General features: G+C 44.8%; 1 protein-coding gene across 3 annotated transcripts; it reads right to left on the reverse strand.

The window, feature by feature from the left end:
* Positions 1–1194: 1194 nt before the first annotated feature.
* Positions 1195–17367, reverse strand: dnajc5ga (DnaJ (Hsp40) homolog, subfamily C, member 5 gamma a). 3 transcript variants are annotated; one of them, XM_018736984.1, is made up of 6 exons: positions 17199–17367; positions 9869–9990; positions 9462–9675; positions 7565–7721; positions 5592–5675; positions 3507–3585 (listed from the first exon to the last, which is right to left on the reverse strand). In XM_018736984.1, exons 2-5 carry the CDS (start codon positions 9979–9981, stop codon positions 5596–5598), a joined length of 564 nt encoding a protein of 187 aa, XP_018592500.1. In that variant the 5' UTR covers positions 9982–9990; positions 17199–17367; the 3' UTR covers positions 3507–3585; positions 5592–5595. The 3 variants fall into 3 exon arrangements, with proteins under 3 accessions (XP_018592498.1, XP_018592500.1, XP_018592499.1); XM_018736983.1 differs by having other exon boundaries at positions 5592–5678; XM_018736982.2 differs by lacking the exon at positions 5592–5675 and having other exon boundaries at positions 1195–3585.
* Between the last annotated feature and the right edge of the window lie 349 nt (positions 17368–17716).

Genomic DNA, 17716 nt, shown 5'->3' on the forward strand with positions numbered 1-17716 from the left:
CATCATCAGAATTGTCCGCAGTAACAAGCATCCCTCTTGTGCAGAACCCACTGCTCCTCCAGATACAAATGAGAAGGTTGCTCTTCCCAGCCGACACCAGCGCTACCCGTTCCTCCAGCAGGCCGTTCGTCTCGCTCTCCTGTTCCTTCCTACTCCACTCCAGATTTCTGCCATCTCTTCTGAGGCTCCTTTCTTCAGCTACCAAAAAGGTTTCCGATGACCTCCTTACGCTCGTCTCAACACCTTTTACAAATACTCATCTTCATCAACACTCCCATTACATGACCGTCCTTCATCTTCATTTTTGGTCAACTTCACCCATCCTTCCATATACTTCTATGCACTTGTAAAGCATAATTGTGCTGCTGAAGCTCTTCACCACAACGGGTAACAGCACTTATCCACAGTGACTCTTCTACAAGCTCTCAAAGCCCCCATTAAGTGCTGCTCTCCTGCCACATGCTGACAGTTACATACAGACTCAAACCCTACACTGAACTTGCTGATGCTCCCCATCCTAACCCCCAATTTTGATCGTTCTGTTCCATTTACCTGACACCATGCCCACCCAGAAGTTGCTCGCCCCACCGACAGCAGGCTGTCTAGCTGAGAAACGTTCAGCCACAGGTGTGGTTTTGGTGCTCTTTGCAACTTTGGATCCCTGCGGAAACAGCGTGGGTTCCAGACCGCTTCAAGTACCCCCTTCAAGCATCATGTGCTCTTCCAGAACCTTCTTTCGGCTGTTCCCTTACCCCCTAAACTTGCTGTTGTGAAATGTGAACCTCATACTAAGCTGTCTGATGATTGCTCCCGTGGAAATGCTAGGGCAGGGATTGAGCGTAAGCAAGGGAACAGCACTGGTCAGAGGACGTGTCACCTTACTGTGGCAGAACTGGTTCCTCACACTGCAAACAAGGTGTACAAGTAATACGGATCTGGCAGGATGTCCTTCAGAACCGCAGAAGCTGATCCTCATTCCTTTGACTTCCTTTAACATTCGCACCATCTTCCACTCAGAAAGATGTCATGAAGCATCGAGCTCCTGGAAGAGAAGTGAGTCAACTCGCCGGACAAAATATGGCATTCTGGGTAGATAGCCACTGAAAGGAGCAGAATTCCACCCACAAGCAACATCTAACCAAGGTGTCCACATTCACTGAGCAAAAGAACAAAAGGCCATACAAAAAGTGGATATAACCCTCCCCCATCCTTTTTTTATTCCTTTAATATCAATTGATCATTTACAGATAGTCTTTCATTAGGAAACATTCTGAAGAGAAACAATGATTTCATATCTGCGAGAGTTAGTCATCCCTCACGAGGTCTAAGAACCCGAGGCGTGGCGAGCACAGGGACCGCCTCTACAGCGGGTGATTACTGAGAAGCATTTTCATTGGCAGATCTAGGGTCGCTGGAGCCGCCCACTAGGGCTGTCAGCCTATCGCTGCAGCCGGGGTGACTACATTTGGCTATAATCAGCATTTTCAAAATGACCATGAACATTCTTAAAAAATAATTTACATATGCAAAAAAAATCCACAGTATTAAAATGGATGTTTCATAAAAGATCTGCATACAAAGTAATTCTCCACTGACACTGTCGGCATGTCTCACCCATTGAGTAATATTGGATACAAACGATTATTTACACAGTGCTAAAGATTGCAGAACAAATTAACAGCTGTTTCCATGAAGGTTCAACCTGCACAAGTTAGACGAACATGCGGTGATGTCTCGCGCCGACAGCGTGTCAATTTCAATAAAATGCTAAGATAAAACATGAATATGTATCACCAGAGGTTTCTTGGTCGGCTTCTTTGAGAATGTTATTTACTGGAGCTGCTCTCTCAGACTCCTGGCTGGATAACTAATGTGATGGAAAACACGACCCACCAGACACAACTACGACAGAGCAGACAAAACTCCCAAACGATTCAAGAGGAGAGGACATGAGCTCGGTGACGAACTGCCAACATTGGCAAAACCAAAGAGTTTGTTTTAAATTTTAATTAATCACACCATTTAGTGCATCTCACCACATTATTTGGCATTCACTCATGTTACAATAACAATAATATATAATGTTTTTGATTAGATAACATGAACCATAGTAAAACATCAATAGAAGATGATGACCTCCTACTCCCAGGGAACAGGCAGGCCAGGCTCAGGAGGAAATGCCAGCCAACCTTGCCCACCGCAGGCACACAGTCTCTCTTCCTCCTCTTACCCACAGGAAGCGGGGGAATTTAAAACAATTTCATATCAGCCAGCTCTCAAGTACACAGCAAGAGTAAGAATAGGGGGTGCACGAGTGTATGTGTGCACCACACACTCTGCTCATGACAGACAGGAAGGGGGGTGGAACCACAGTGAAGGTTTACAAAGGACACCCCCGACTCATCCCTCCCCAGCAGAATATGAGGTTCACATCTGCAGTCCGGTGACAGGGGTTTGCTGGTGGAGAGAAACCTCAGCCTGGTGAGTGAGCAGCAGTTTGGTCATAGCTGCGCTCATGGCTGGACTGGAGTGTCCAAAAAAAGAGGGCAGTATGACATCTGCCGTTTGCCAAATATCGTATAAACAGGTAAACAAAACATGCCCATTAAGTATCCAAGCAGCAATTCTTACAATCCATTTATGCCAGTTGCAAGAGGCTTGATGTGGAGGGAGGGGAAATATGGAGCTCATGTTCTCACAACAGACTTCTTTGTTTCGGGAAAATCTGATAACTTCCACTTTTTTTGTACATAACACAATCAACTTACCAACTTCAGGACATGTAATTGTTTTGTCCAGATTTTTCTGGCAAAACAATCACATCAGGCAATAAAACTACACTGTAAAGTGGCACACAAGGGACACTAAATGGACAATGAGGTTCACACAACGACAACATGGTCCATGAGCAATCAGTGAGCTAAAGATGCTGGTTTTCCAGTGTTCCATCAATGATGATATTTTGAGAGCGCCCCCTTCTGGGAATGTCCAAAACTGCACTTCCATCTGGCCTCAGTTGGGTTTTGTCCCATGGCAAAATTGAGACTGTGTGTGTGTGTTAAGTGTGAAAGGGGTCAAACTTCTTGTTAGCGTTGGCATGCAGATGAATGAATGTGCGCAATTCAGAGCCTTCGAGTCCACTGATTTGCAAAAATCCCAAAAAACACCTTGGTGAACCGCAGGAGTGCAGCTGCACTGGTTCCTTGGCGAGCTGGTATTAAGAGTCAAACAGAGCACCCCAGGAGAATGGGGCAACATACATGGCAACAAGAGTCCCCTGCTGCACGTTGGCAAACATGGCTCCTGATTCCCCGTCAAGAACAAGAACATGTGAGAGGGGACAAACAGCCAAAAGGGACTTTGATATTGTCTGCAGTACTGACACTGATGACATACAACCACAAGGAGGCAGAGCAGGGTCTTGCAGTGTCCATGTGTGAGATGGGGGCTCCGCGAATGGCCCCGATGGTCGCTGCCTGGGGGCCTAATTCGGGATTGTGGAAGTGTGCTGGCCAGCGGCATTCTGGGAGGGCTCCAAGTCACTGGCAGTGGAATGGGGCTGGATCACGATGGGGGCATTTTGACCTGTCAGGACACACAGAGGAAAAGTGAGCAGAGAAACAGTCTCAGACATCAGGGGTATCCATCAGCTAATGATCTGCAGCAAACCACAAAGCATCTGGCTTGAATGAAGCAGGAAAAGCTCTCCTGGATTTGCTTGACACAAAACATATCCTACTTGATCTAAATGGAATATGCAGAGCCCACCAAGAGAGTTCTTCCTTAGGAAAGTCACGAAAGGCAGAGAATCCAGGAAAGCGCAGCAGATACGCAGAGAGAAACAGCAAAGCAGAATTCTTCTTCCTAACTGTACAATGTGGTACATGACATGTCATCACTATATTAACTTAATGCAGCGTTAAAGTACACTGGCTCCTCATATTACAAATGGTCAAATTACACAGAATTAAAATTAATTTAGCTTGAAGTTTAATGAAAATAGTATAAAACCTTAAAGATTTTTTTTTTTTTATTAATTACAGGTTCACCTGAAATTTTAAAGAGCCTAATAAAAAATAATCCATGGACATATATTTTTAAGCTTTTATTCACTGTAACTTGGTGGTGAAAGTGACTTTAGAATTATGAACAAAACAAACTGCAGAAAGACTTCTGGTCCACTTTGTAAGCTGAAGAGCCAGTGTACTGTATTCATGTGCCTAGACAGAACTGAAGAGTCAGTTCTTTGCCTCCACTGGATCAGATGTGCTTATATTTGGTCTGCAAAAAATCCCTTGGACGGAAGTTCACAATGGGGAACACAAACTTCTTCATAATGGCTTCTCTAATTACTGTAGTAAACTGTGACTTGCTATGCTGCACCTGGCACGGCAAAAGCAGCAGGCATTCACTACGACTAATGCAGCACTATCAGACATGCCGCCTCTCTTAGGAATGTGGTGCTGAGGTTCATCATCTTCTAGGTGTGGCACCGTGCCTTGCTTCAGACCCCTTTAGTGGGTATGCCACTGCAGGGGGCAGAACCTACCTCCCCCTCCCTGACGCAGCTCCTCTGCCCTCTCACTTGAATCCTTCTCCCAGTGAGTGGGGCAGAGTGAGAGAGACAGAAGGAAAGATGACACAGACACAAATGGACAGCTCTTAGACAAGGAAGTGTGATATGCAGTCAGGGATTGAGTGCACCTGCACAGCGGACAAACTGATGACTGAACAGCAGTGGATTACCTTAATGAGATGAGGCCCACGGGCAATTCCAACGTTTACTTACAAAACACGGTATACACTGTAAACACAGTCCTCACTGCTCTACCCGGTTACCATCTGTTGGACTATCATGGTGAACTGGCTTTCAGGTTCTCGTTACAAATAATTCAATTTGTCACAGAAAAAAAAACAAAAGGCATTCTCAAAACTGTTCTGAAATGTTTACTTTTGTTTAAAAAAAAAACAAAAAAAAAACAAAAAGAAATCCACACTTAACACACTGAATCTGTGGATGGTGCCAACTTCCAGAGATAAGTCCCCTAAACAGAAACCAGAATCTAACTCTGGTTCCAAATGCATCGTGGAACAATGTGGACAAACCATCTCATCCAAACACTGGGTCAGTCTCCACTCTGAGGTTCAGTCATGCCAAGACCGTACATTGGCAGCAAGGAACCACCTAGGGCAGAATCACCAAGCGGTCAGCAGCCCTGTGGGCGAACAGCAGCCATGTAGCAAAATGTTTTCTATGCCATAAAAATGAAATATACACATTTAAGACAAGAATAGTGGGACAAAATGACTTCACACACAGCCATCTTCAGTGTTAGAAGTGTTAGACATGCAAGGTGCAAGGACCACATAACGGAGCACGAACTTGCATGAAGGATGGTGCTCATGGGCTGATGGCACCATAATGAAGTGCTGATGGTTAGCAAACAAGTGAATCATGCCAACTGGATGCACGCAGAGCAAGGTGTGTACAAGGTCAACACCCAGAAGTGGAGCATTTTTCGGGCAACGCAGGCACATGGTAAGCAGAGCGTGCTACCAAAACCAAGCTGAGGCGGCCAAGGAGGGCTTACAAAATCACTTGGCCTCCGGCAGGGTTTCGCATGGGTTCTCCGGGGCTGGGCTGGGTATAGGCTGTACCACTATTACAGTATCACCTGCTGGACAGGAAACAGACCACTGAAGCTTTTGGTCCACCCACCAATATCATTTCCCTTGTGCATAAACATGGTGTGTGAGGTAGTGGTCGCTAACCAATAAACAAAGTAAAAAGTCAAGTCATGTATATTATTCACACAGAAAACTTCAGAACTTCAGAATATTCACACAAATGAAAAACCGTCCATTCTGCATGGGAGATAACTTGCCTGCTAATTTCCCAGAATCCACTTAAATTGCTTGGAAACAAACAATGAGCAAAGACTGTAAAAATAAGTCTTTTTGGACCCCTAATAGGAAGAGGAAGTTTCCCAAAAAAAAAAAAAAAAAAAAAAAAAATCAAACTTCAGGGACCTCAGACTTCTAAACAATCAATTATTTGTTGACCTTCACAGCAACCAGCTCTCCCACTGGTTGATAATATTTCTATTACAATATTTATTTTTAAACCTGTAAGTGTAACTAATTATTATTTATTCCAAGGCACATGGCCACAGTATTGATTTAAAAATAAAACTTTAAAATAGGTGAGGCCTCCAGGAAAGGAGCTTGAAACCGCTGAACCTAAACATTGTATTAGATCTCCAGTTCTTGGCAAAACAGACATCAGGAACATCTGACCCACAATCCTAATGGCCCAACTCCGAGAGCTGGTCTCCGCTTCTGGTATTTCAACTTCTGGTTGCACAACCTAGACTGCAAGCCTGTGACAACTGGGTCCATCAAAAGATCACACAGAGAAGTAAAAAAGGATTTCATTGCAGAAGTCAGAAGGTCCACTCTTAGCATCATGGATTGTTTTTTGTTTGGTCACAATGGGGGTCAGTAAGTGAGGTTTAAATTTCCCTGTAAGAAAAATATCACAAAAACCCCAGCTCCTTTTTATACAACTAAAAATGCATTATGGGGGGGGGGGGTTCCCCACTCTCTTTGCTACTTCCAATCATTTCAACCAATTCCTCCTAGTTTTAGATCTTGACCATTTTCCAGCCGAGCAGACTGGTTTGGACAAAACAATGTAAATATCAGCTCTCTGCACAAGAGCCAAACATCTATAAATAGCAGCTGTATTCCCACTGGACCAGCTGGAGTTTCATGAGCCTCTGGAGTATCAATTCTCTGTCCTCCTACAGCAGGAAATGTTCAGTTTGTCATCAGTAATGAGCCCATTATGATCAGGGCATGCAAGAACCATGCGACAGCACAAACGAATGAGTATGAGGGGAAAAAAGGTCCAACAACCAGAACCATAAGGTTTTCTCACTAAATGTAGAATTTTGGAGGTTAATTTACATCTCCAAGTAGGACCAACACAGAGTTTCAAGATTGTGGGTCACTCGAAAATGTCATTGAGCTTTGGTCCAATGAGATGACAGTGCCTGGATACAGCACAGGCAGGCCCTTGTGGGAGTGGCAGCCAGGAACAGTTGCCATAGCTTTCCAAAGAAAACTTGTCTCCATCCATAGAACTGCAACAGAACGGGAGGAGCTTCATCAAGGAAAACACTTGGGCCGACCGACGATAATTTCCTGTATGCCTAGTCATCAGAAGGCAAAAAAAACTACTGAAAATGTACAAAAATTTGGGAATGTTAAGGAACATGTATTCTACCCAATAGACTCTACCGCATGTAAATTCTGAGTAAGAATAAGAAGGCTACACAAAGTAACTTGCTGCAGAAAACCTGCAATGTCTGTGCTGCTCTTTGATTTCTCTGCGTCTCGTCATTCATTTACATTCCCGTCTTGAACATTCCCTCTGGAAACAGCTCCTCCAGCATGAGTGCGTTGAAAAGCGGCGATATTCATGAGCTGCACAGCACAGTAGAAACCTGCTGGTGTGGCCTGTTATGGGAGAATCTGCCCCAGCCGTGCCCCGATCACTCACCTCCGTCCTGCTCGGCCTTGATTTGCGCCTCGAGGTCCTCAGGGTCCACGTACTGGTAGTTCTCCTCATCTTCTGGAGGCTTGCAGCGGCCGCAGCAGAAACAGCAGCAGCAACAGCAGCAGCAGCAGGTGAAGATCCCACAGCACAGAGCCAGAGCCTGGAGCAGGAGCGAGACGCAAGGGTCAGTGCCCATGGGGACTGGTTCCCGCATATACACTCAAACACACCAAGCCAGAGCAGTGCACTATCAGCGGCCTCTGTCAGGCACCCTGGTGAGGAGCCAATTGACCTGCTGAATTTCTGCCACAGAAATCTGCTTCGCTATGCAGCCTATTCTACCACCAAGGTACTCTTTCGGTGCCACCCCACCTCCTGCTGACTTCTGCGTAACGATGGAGCGAGTAAGCGTGCCAGCACTGCTATACAAAGGGCTTGAGGGATCAAAGCTCACCACTCAGTCTCAATCAACCTGTCCCCATCACCGGCATCCTGCTGCTCCAACTCCGGCCTTCAAAAGACTGCTACACTCACGCTCTTTTCATCTCGGGAATCGAAAATAATGTTCCTGCAGAGCCATTTTCATGTCGAATCTCAGTCGGATTAATTGCGACGTCTCTGACGCCAGCAGCGTGCGGCAAGGTCACAAAAGGCAGGTAGATGGACGCAACAGGAGCAGTTGCCAGCACGTGCTTTTGCCAGAAGAGAATATGACTGTGGTCTCCCTCCGTGGCGCTTTGGCGAGCCAGCAGCCCACCGGCTCGTAAATAAGGCACTCAGCCACAATTGTTTTCCCGACTTAGCTGGCGCAGCATGTCAGCTATATAACATCTGAGCGCATCAATCTGTGACCCGCGCTCAATCTCAGCTAGCCAGGGTTCGTGACCAAAACCTCAGTGTAATTCATCACATGTATTTGATGTCGGACATTTTTCAAAATCGCACAAGGAAGTTTACCCTTCGACCACGTAACAGTCTTCCTCAACCTGTCGGGACAAAAATTTCTCTATACTATATGCAACACTAACCTAATATCAATGATGCTGAGCACCAAGACTTTTCGCACTTCACTAGAACTCTAACTTTTCATTTGTAAGACTTTTTCTCTCCCACATCATTGAAAAATATAAAGCTGCATGATGTTCTTTTTCACTGCAAAGTTATGACCAGCTTTTCTACCCTCCATTCACAAGAGGAGAGAATTCCACTATGAGACAAAGGCAGGTCTGAAAGGCCAGTGAAATAAAGTGATGGACTCAAAGAGAGTCGGTGGAGGAGGGTTGGTATTCCTATACAGTTAGCTGTCTTGCTTTCACTACACTGGACACCCCCATTAAGGGTGACCTTCAGTTCCACAGCTGTTGCACCCAGGAAATCCAGACCTGGCTAATCACTCCAGGATGACGGCAGCCAGCGAAATGAAGCCTCAATGTAGGCCAGGGCCATTAGCCAATCTATTTGCTGGGTCACATGACCACCTGGACGACGCTCAGATTAACACCAAGTTATAATCCTCTGGCCCTTGCACTCAAGCAACAACGTTCCCACACTTGTCTGATTCACGTATGTGAAAACCGGCCCAGAGGACAGGGCAACAAAGATTCCTCAGCTTATGGGAGAGAAAGTGAAGACAGGGAACCAACATGGTTATCGGTTTCCTGAAGTAAGAGGAATCTGCCCAGCCCAAACACAGGAGCCACCACAGTGAACCTCCACTGTGGCCTTTGTAAAGTTACATAACCGAGCACATAAACATGGACTGAAACAGAAAGCCAAAGACATCCTCTGTTTTCACTCCATACGAAGAATCCAAGCACTAGGTACTCGCTTCCAGCTCGAGGCAGGAAAACACCAGCACTGAGCATGGAACAAGGTGGTATTGGGGTGCCAAGCCTCTCACCTTGAACCACCACTTGGACATGAGGAAGTAGTACTTGACGCTCTCCTCCCCGAACTGCTCCGACACGTAGAGCCCCATAGAGCCGTACTCATCGTAGATCTTGCGCTTGGTGTCATCAGTGAGGATAGAGTTGGCATTGTTGATCTCCTTGAACTTTTCTGCCGCCTCGGGGTTGTCTGGGTTCTTGTCCGGGTGGTACTTCAACGCCAGCTTCCTGTTGAACAACAAACCACACACTAAGGCCAAATCCACAGTTCACAACTAGGAATGCAAGCTGAAAAGCAGGGAAAAAAAACATTACAACCAAATAAACACAAAACGGTTGTCAATCACCCAGCATAAGCCATCTGTTATATGAAAATAATTCTCTGTATTTTACAATTATTAGTCTGTGGCAAGCGTATCACCTGTAGGCCCGTTTGATGTCCTCCGCAGATGCTCCCTTCTCCAGACCTAATGTCTTGTAGAGGCTCTCTCCTGATGTGGACATCTTCCTCTGGGGCCTGTTTGACTCTGCCATGGTTTAATTCTGCCAAGGAGAAAAAAGAGAAACAACTTCATGTAGTGTGTTCATCTCATACACTTTCATCACCAAAGCCATTCAGATACCCTCCTTTCACAAACCCAGGACTAACGGATCGAAACTCTGATCTATTTCAGGATGTCGACAGTTAAAAGTTTGTCAACAAAAGAATAAGATGCTTAACAGTAGCACTGGTGGTTTTTTTTTTTTTTTTTTTAAACACACATGAACACCCACACACATACCACCTGACACAGTCACGTTCCCCCACGTTATGCTCTTTGGTGTTACAAATTGTATCATTCCACCACTCCCCATTCATGGCTCCCAGAAAATTTTTGTGCACAAGTTTAACAAAAAAAAGAGGAAGTTCTGAAACTTTCAAAACACAAAGCTTTCATCACCTTCCTAGAAATTAGTTAAAAATTCCAACCACCACAAACTGAAGATTTTAAGTCTCTCCAAGATTGGATCTTCAGACATAACCACAATCAACACAATGTAAGGACAAACACAGGCTGGGTACCGCAGCAGAGTATCACATGCACAGCTAATGCTCGTACGCTAAAGGCGATTACATTCTGCTGATCTCACAAATTAGGCTCCTACATGTCCCTCATTATTGCTTCCTGCAGTCCACACTGAGGGAACAAGCCTGGGAGATGCGCAGCAAGTGAAACCGTTCACGCTCATATCTACCCATCTTCAGACAGAGCAGCTTCTTTTCTAGCAAATGACACATTAACTTGAATCCAGCAGGTTTCCATACCCCAGGAAGGGGCTCTGCTGTTGAACCTTTGACAATTATGCTTAACAGAAACTGCTTTACTTCCATTGCACCTATCCATTGATCTCCATCCACTATTACAAATAGGTATTAACTACACTGGGACATACCCATGAAACCAAGACAACAGTTGTGTAGGGGTGATGAATGGCTTCTTCTCTAGACTTCACACACTAAGTGTTGAAAGATATCCACGTGGTGGAAACCACCTTTGTTCCTCATAGCAACTTGGCCCTCTGACCCAAATGTTGTGCCAAGGCAACAGTACATGGGACGCTACACCATTTGCAGCGCCTGCTTTTAGCTTTTAGGCAACAGAGGACCTTCCATCAAAGGTTATTGTTTGGCTGTCAGGGTCCCACAAAGAACGCCCTCAGAGACTGATCTGGACGTGGCTATATAAAAAAAATTAGTCGCCAACAAACAACCACCATTTCTGCCAAGACTCTGTAGAAGGAAGCCAGGTTTTAAAGGTGGCCAAGGAAGCATGGGAGCTGCAAGAAGCACCCATTGTCTCTGAAAGGAAAGCACCCAGGCCTGGTTAAGTAAATCAGCAAATCAGAAAACAACAGAGCTAAAAAAGTTGAAATTTGTAAAGATGTGGCACATAAAAAGTAAAATACAACAGACCCAGTGAATGAGGACACGGTATTTCACAGCACTAAGAGACTCCAAAGAGTACAGAAAACCCATTAATACAGAGACATACTGAAACATTGAACTGTGAGCTTGATTTAGTTAATATTTCTGCCTGCCATATATCACTTCATGCAGGTATGAAGTCCTAACAGCAACAACTTCACTGTAGTTGCAGTGAGACTTTTTACACATGTCCTAAAGGGCTGCCACAATCACTGCATTAAAGTACAGTGTATCTGACAAATAATTTTATTACAGAACACACACTCCCATTGGCATGACTGCCTTTTACAGTTCTGGCTGTAAAAATTAAACTGAGAAAGCTCCCCTTTAACTTGTGGCATGGAATTTAAGAGTTTTGAGAGGGAAAGAACTATGGATGTGAAGCACTGGGTTAGTACAACTGTGAGACAAAGCTGTTCATTCAGGTGGCACTGACAAGGAAGCCCTTCCAGGCGCTAAGGAATGAGTCACTCCAATGATTCCCTATCCCTGGTAAATTATGTACAGTGGAGGAGTAGAAAGTGGTCTGGAGTGAGGCACTGGGAGATATGGAGATTCCACAGAGATCCTCACAGTTACCAACACAAGCGTGTCTGCTCCACAGCATCCCATCAACCCCCTCATCCTCTTGCTGCGCAGCTGACACCAATCGAAAAGGGATTAGCATTTCACGTATTTATTATGTTGGGTATTTTATAGGAGCAAGTACAACAGAAGCACGGACTGAACTGGTACCCTTCAGATTGCAAAGTCAGCATATTTAAGCATCTGTGCTACTTGCTGACAACAGTACAGCACAGGTTTGTGTGTCTGGAACATGTAGTCACTCTTTTAAAGGAGAAAGTCCATTGAAAAGCCACCTGTTAATTTCACTATTACAGATATTCCTATAACAACAAATTCAGTTTGTTACGATGACGAACAGTTGCTGTTCCTATAACATGTTTGGTGTAATATGAATTAAATGCAGCAAATCAACAGCTGTATCTATATGCTATACTTATAATGGATATTAAGCAGGCAACATATTGATTAGAACAATCCACTTGTCTTGTAACTGAAGGGCCTTTGCTTGAACCCCTCACCCACTGCAGTACCCTTGACCAAGGGAGTTACTGCGAATTCATTATCCTACTTTAAAAATGGGTAAATCTTCATAAGTAGCTTAATATACAACTCTAACATTGTAAGCTGCCATGAGAAAAAAAGTGTCAGATAAAGGAACAAATGTCAACAGTACAAAAGAGGTTGAAACAAGAATTATTACACAGAGCAGTACACCTGGAACAGGGTTCTAAACCCAATCCAAAAATGTAGCCCTTGTTAATTAGACTTGCTTTTAAAGTCAGAGCTTCACATAAGTGATGGTGTGCAGTTTTCAACATTCACCAAGGTCACACACAGCTGGTCAGTGGCGTGCACGCAATTTCAGCAGCACTTATTTTCATATTGAGGTTTTACACTGCTGGTAGTCCTCACCGCAGGCACAGTCAACATCTACACTAGTCTTCAAAAAAAAAAAAAATGCCTTAAAAGGCAGTCAGCAGTCACTTCCTCGGTCACCTTTCACTTCAAAGCACAAAGGAGGAAGTAAGGTGTCTGGGAATAACTAGGTTAATTAACCATATTGCCACTGTAAACGACTCACGCTCAGTCTGAAAGTGAAAGACTGGCCACCAGTACACCATTAAATACACCACTGAATACAACTAGAACCATGACCTGCATCAAGTAGATACAGAATTTCCACAAATCAATTTTTCAGTAGCTGTTTTCCATTATTGAAACCCCAGTTCATTCCAAATCCTGCAAAAGTGGCGCAAATGCATTTTTCCACTACATACAGCTGCAGGTACACAATGTGCAGCTTGCATTCAAAGCACCCAGGTTTGAATCTCACCTCCTTCTACGGTACCCTTTGAGCAAGGTACTTGCCCCAAATCGCACCAGTAAAAATTACCCAGCTGTATAAATGAACAATGCATAACACTAACTTACTTTGGAGAAAAGTGTCAGTTACATCAAAAAGTGCATGTGTGATGCACAGTTAAGTGCTCATACAGAACCTGCAGAACCTGTTTTCCCTCCATCCAAGGAACACATGGGGGGGAAGCCAGCATGCAGTCGTATTAAAAAGACAACACAGCAGTGCGGTCAGATCAGCCCGAAGAAGCCTCATGAATGCTCCAGCACTCTGTACAGTCAAAGACGGCATACTGATTAGATTAGTAGATACCAATCAGTTACTACTCAGTCCAGGTAAGTTACACCTTACGTGGTAGCAGGCAGTATAGCACTTATGGGCAGTTTTGCAATCCAAAGACTGTTGTTTCAAAACTTGGGTGGGGCCCTGCTGCTGTTCTCAAGAAAAAGAATCTCTCTCTATTCAGGGAAAATATTCATCCAAGCCAGAAATAAGTATTACATGGCTCTCTCCAGCTTTCTCAGGTTGGAATATGGATTCCCTTTGTTCAAATCCATAACTAAGGTACATACTTCGTCATTCATTTCCTCCAGCATTTCAGTGCTAACCAAGACTTTAAAACAACTGGTGTCATCTTTCATTCTTAAAGAGCACACAGACACAGCCCAGGCTTTAAAATGAAACGCATACAAAGGGCATAATTATAACAGGCATCCTGTGACTTCACCACAAGGCAAAATGAACACATCTGGTGAGGTGTTTGTGTTAATTTCAGAGCGCTCTCATCCTTTTCCTGCTTCTTACCTGCCTTCCTGACACCATTGGCTAATGAAGCCACTATGGACTAAGTTCTCATATTCATTAGACCACCTGGTCCAATTAGAATCATGAGCAAGGTGAGTAGGATGTTTGTCACAGAGGTGCAAGCTCCATCCCTCAGATCCCAAGGGCACTATCCACAAGATGGGTTCTAAGAGAAGCAGCAAACACTCATAACAGCAGTAGATTGCCACAGGGATTAAAGGAGTACAATTCACTCGTATTTCCGATAAAGGTTAAGTGTCAGGATCCCTCTTCCTGGACTCAGCTTTTAGTCCAGGCTATGGTAATATTTCATCTGAACTCCTTCCATCTGGTCTTGCAGCCTCTGTCATCTAGCGTCTTCAACTGATCTACAATGCCACACTGAGTTCCATTTGATTTGCCAGTGTGCCCATGTACCTCATCTCTCCATTAGCTTCCTGTAGCTGCCTGTAACAAACTGAAGACTGAACACTTTGGTTACAGCCTACAAAACGGTCATAGGATCGGCACCTTGACACCTACAGCATACGATTAATCACTACATCACAGCCAGAGCGCTGTGCCCCTCCACCACTGGTTGCTTGGTGGTTCCACTCACAAGGGATCCAAATTCAAAAGCCTGTAGGTTCTAAGTTTTGGTCCTAATGTGGTGGACCTAACTCCCTTTGATGCTCAGAAGTGCTGAATCCCTCCAAAACATTCAAAAAGCATCTCAAAGTCAATCTTTTCAGAATCATCTCTCTCCTGATCTCCTGACTAATAAATACATTAGTCCATCACCGCCTCTTATGATTATCTGTGCATTTATTCATTTAGCTGACACTTTCTCCAAAGCAGCTTACAAAGTTAAGGCACTTACAGTTATTTACCTATTTATACAGCTGGGTAATTTTTACTGGAGCAATTCAGGGTAATTACGTTACTCAAGGGTACTACAGCTGGAGGTGGGGATCAAACCTGCAACCTTTGGGTCCAAAGGCAGCAGCTCTAACCACTAACTACCAGCTGCCCATTGGCTGTTTAAATGTCACTTCTGTAAGGAGTTATTTGAGTGATGTAAACCGACAACCTGGTGGTATTGGAAAAACAAGTTGTGCTTTGATAATCATGTGTCTGCATCTAAAGCTCTTTATCTGTTGTCAATCCACTTTTGTATTCTGAGTTGTATGTTGCTTTGGAAAAAAGTGTTTGCTAAGTGAATGAATGTGTAAGTCCACATGTAGGCAGGGGGACCTGTGCCCATAAGCCCCACACAACCCTCCATACCTACAAATACACATAAACACACTGTTGTGATTTCTAAAGACCTCAGGCAGGGGAGAGCAAAGCTGGTGGCAATCAGCACCTGTATTAGATAAAGGAGCTAAACAAAATCCAAAATAAACAAAGCCTTTTAAACCCCCCAAACACAGCTTTCAAACCCCTACCTCAACTTCCTCCTGCACTGTCAGCCACAACTTTTCCTTTGCTTGCAACAAAGCTGGTTATTTTTAGCTGCACGAGTAACACTTAAGCAATTTGAAGTCCTGATACGTTGTTCTCCACATTCAGTCACTATGACAGAATCTTGGTGAAGCATGCTGGGATGCAGTCACACAACTCTTTTTCTCGTAACACACCTATATAACACGTACATGCCATCGTAAAGTTTTACTTCACTGGAAACTGAGGTTTCAAGTCCAGTTTTTCTCCAGCGATAAGACAGACACACACTTGTTCCTTACGAGATGGTCTGCTAGGAATCTGGTGTACCGTTGGACTGAGCTGACCTTCTGATTGCTGCTGTCATGAGTGAGGTCACATGTTAGATCCAGAAAACCAGGAAAAAGTCCAAAGACACTGTGAGCATCCACAGGAAGTCAGCAGGAGCACTTATGTAGACATCTCCTGGCAACTCCTTACAGTCAGTGGGTTTAGCATTGACTTTTAAGGCCACTTAAAACTTCCAAAAATCCAAGCAGCGGTGGTTCCCACTTTCTAGAGAGTGCAGAAACCTCAAGCCAGGTGGTTGATGTGATTTTTGGGACCAGAAAGGCAGAAGAGCTCCAGTAACCTGGCTAGGTACACAGTTACCAGGTATCCAATCCTTTCCTGGTCAGTCGTAAGCACTTCTACTGCAGTGCCTTCACGCAGCCATAATCCTGAGTTAATCCCTGGGTTGGCGGATTACTTTTCTTTTCTCAAGTGCTCCCTCAGTGTTTTCCTGGTTGGTTTCATGGGCTGCGGACACTTCCATTTTTGACAAGAGCTTGCCGGAATCTGTCTGAACTTCCACTTTTGTTTGGGGGGGGGGTGGAAGAGGTAGAGGCTTCACAAAGAACACAAAATGATATGGATCGCCCTCGGTCTGAGGAGAACGGATGATACGAAGGGCTGCGACAATCAGGAAGAAACCTCCTCCAACCAGACTGATCAGCAACCCCAACTGCTACCGGTCACCACATTAACATGCAAAAGCAGACCCTCGCAGCAGAATAACTACCCTGGAGTCATGAGATTAGAAAAGGTTTGTTTGGGTTGTTAATCATATTAAATACCCAGAGAACCCCCTGTTACCAGAACAGCGATTCAAATCTGGTAGTGTGGTGGTTAGAGCTGCTGCCCCTTTGCACCCAAAAGGTCGCAGGTTCGAATCTACCTCTGGCTGTAGTACCCTGAGCAAGGTGATTACCCTAAATTGCTCCAGTTACCTAGCTCTATAAATGGATAAATAGGTAGATTAACATACATCACTTTAGAGAAACACAATGACTAAATGTAACCACCCACCCAACGTAACATTCCACGTCCACTAGTATTACGACACAAACTGCCTGTGTGACCGTTTGTCTTAAGAGGGGGGAAGACATGATTCTCCGATAAACCCAGTCTGAGTCTTCCTCTGGTTATTAAACATTTTTTTCTTGTTTTCCATACAGATTAATTAATTTAGCAGACGGCGGTCTGGCAGCTGAGGCGGGAGGGCGCGCGCCGCGTGTTCACACTGACTGAGCGCTCAGACCTTTTCTCCTCCTTCGACAGCCAAGTTACACGCCGCTCCTAATTTCCTTTCCTTACCTGGAGTTTGAGAGACGGCGGTCGGAGAGCCCTGGCAGGGTCATAGAGGCCCACACTGCTGCCTGTGCGGTTCCCGCGGTTCAGCTGCTTCTCCGTCGGATTCCTACTCGGCAGCCTCGGACGAGCACGAGAGGACAAGCAGGGCTTCCGGGCTGCGCGAGCCGGCGAATCATGCGGTATTACCGTTTCCGGTTCACCTCAGAGGTGGGAAACGGAAGCTGAAGTCCGGAGCCAAAAAAAAAAAAAAAAGTCTCAAGGACTGTACGAGTATTCATATTCATTTCTTCGACAAGGAACGAGGATATAAAAGATAATCCATAATTAAACAGCACTTTAACAAGACAAGACGACCAAAGCGAATAATGAGGGAAAAAATTCAAAAGTCTGGTTCAGGGCTGGTGTCTTGCTGCCCCCTGCTGTTATTCAGTCTCCCTCCCGCCGTGAGCTGAAGCTATCTCCCAATTGTGGCTTTTTCATACAAATTGCAGTGGAATTAGTTGACGTTTTGTCACTACAGC

This window comes from Scleropages formosus, chromosome 1 (genome assembly GCF_900964775.1).
Source record: "Scleropages formosus chromosome 1, fSclFor1.1, whole genome shotgun sequence".
NCBI classification, from domain to species: domain Eukaryota; kingdom Metazoa; phylum Chordata; class Actinopteri; order Osteoglossiformes; family Osteoglossidae; genus Scleropages; species Scleropages formosus.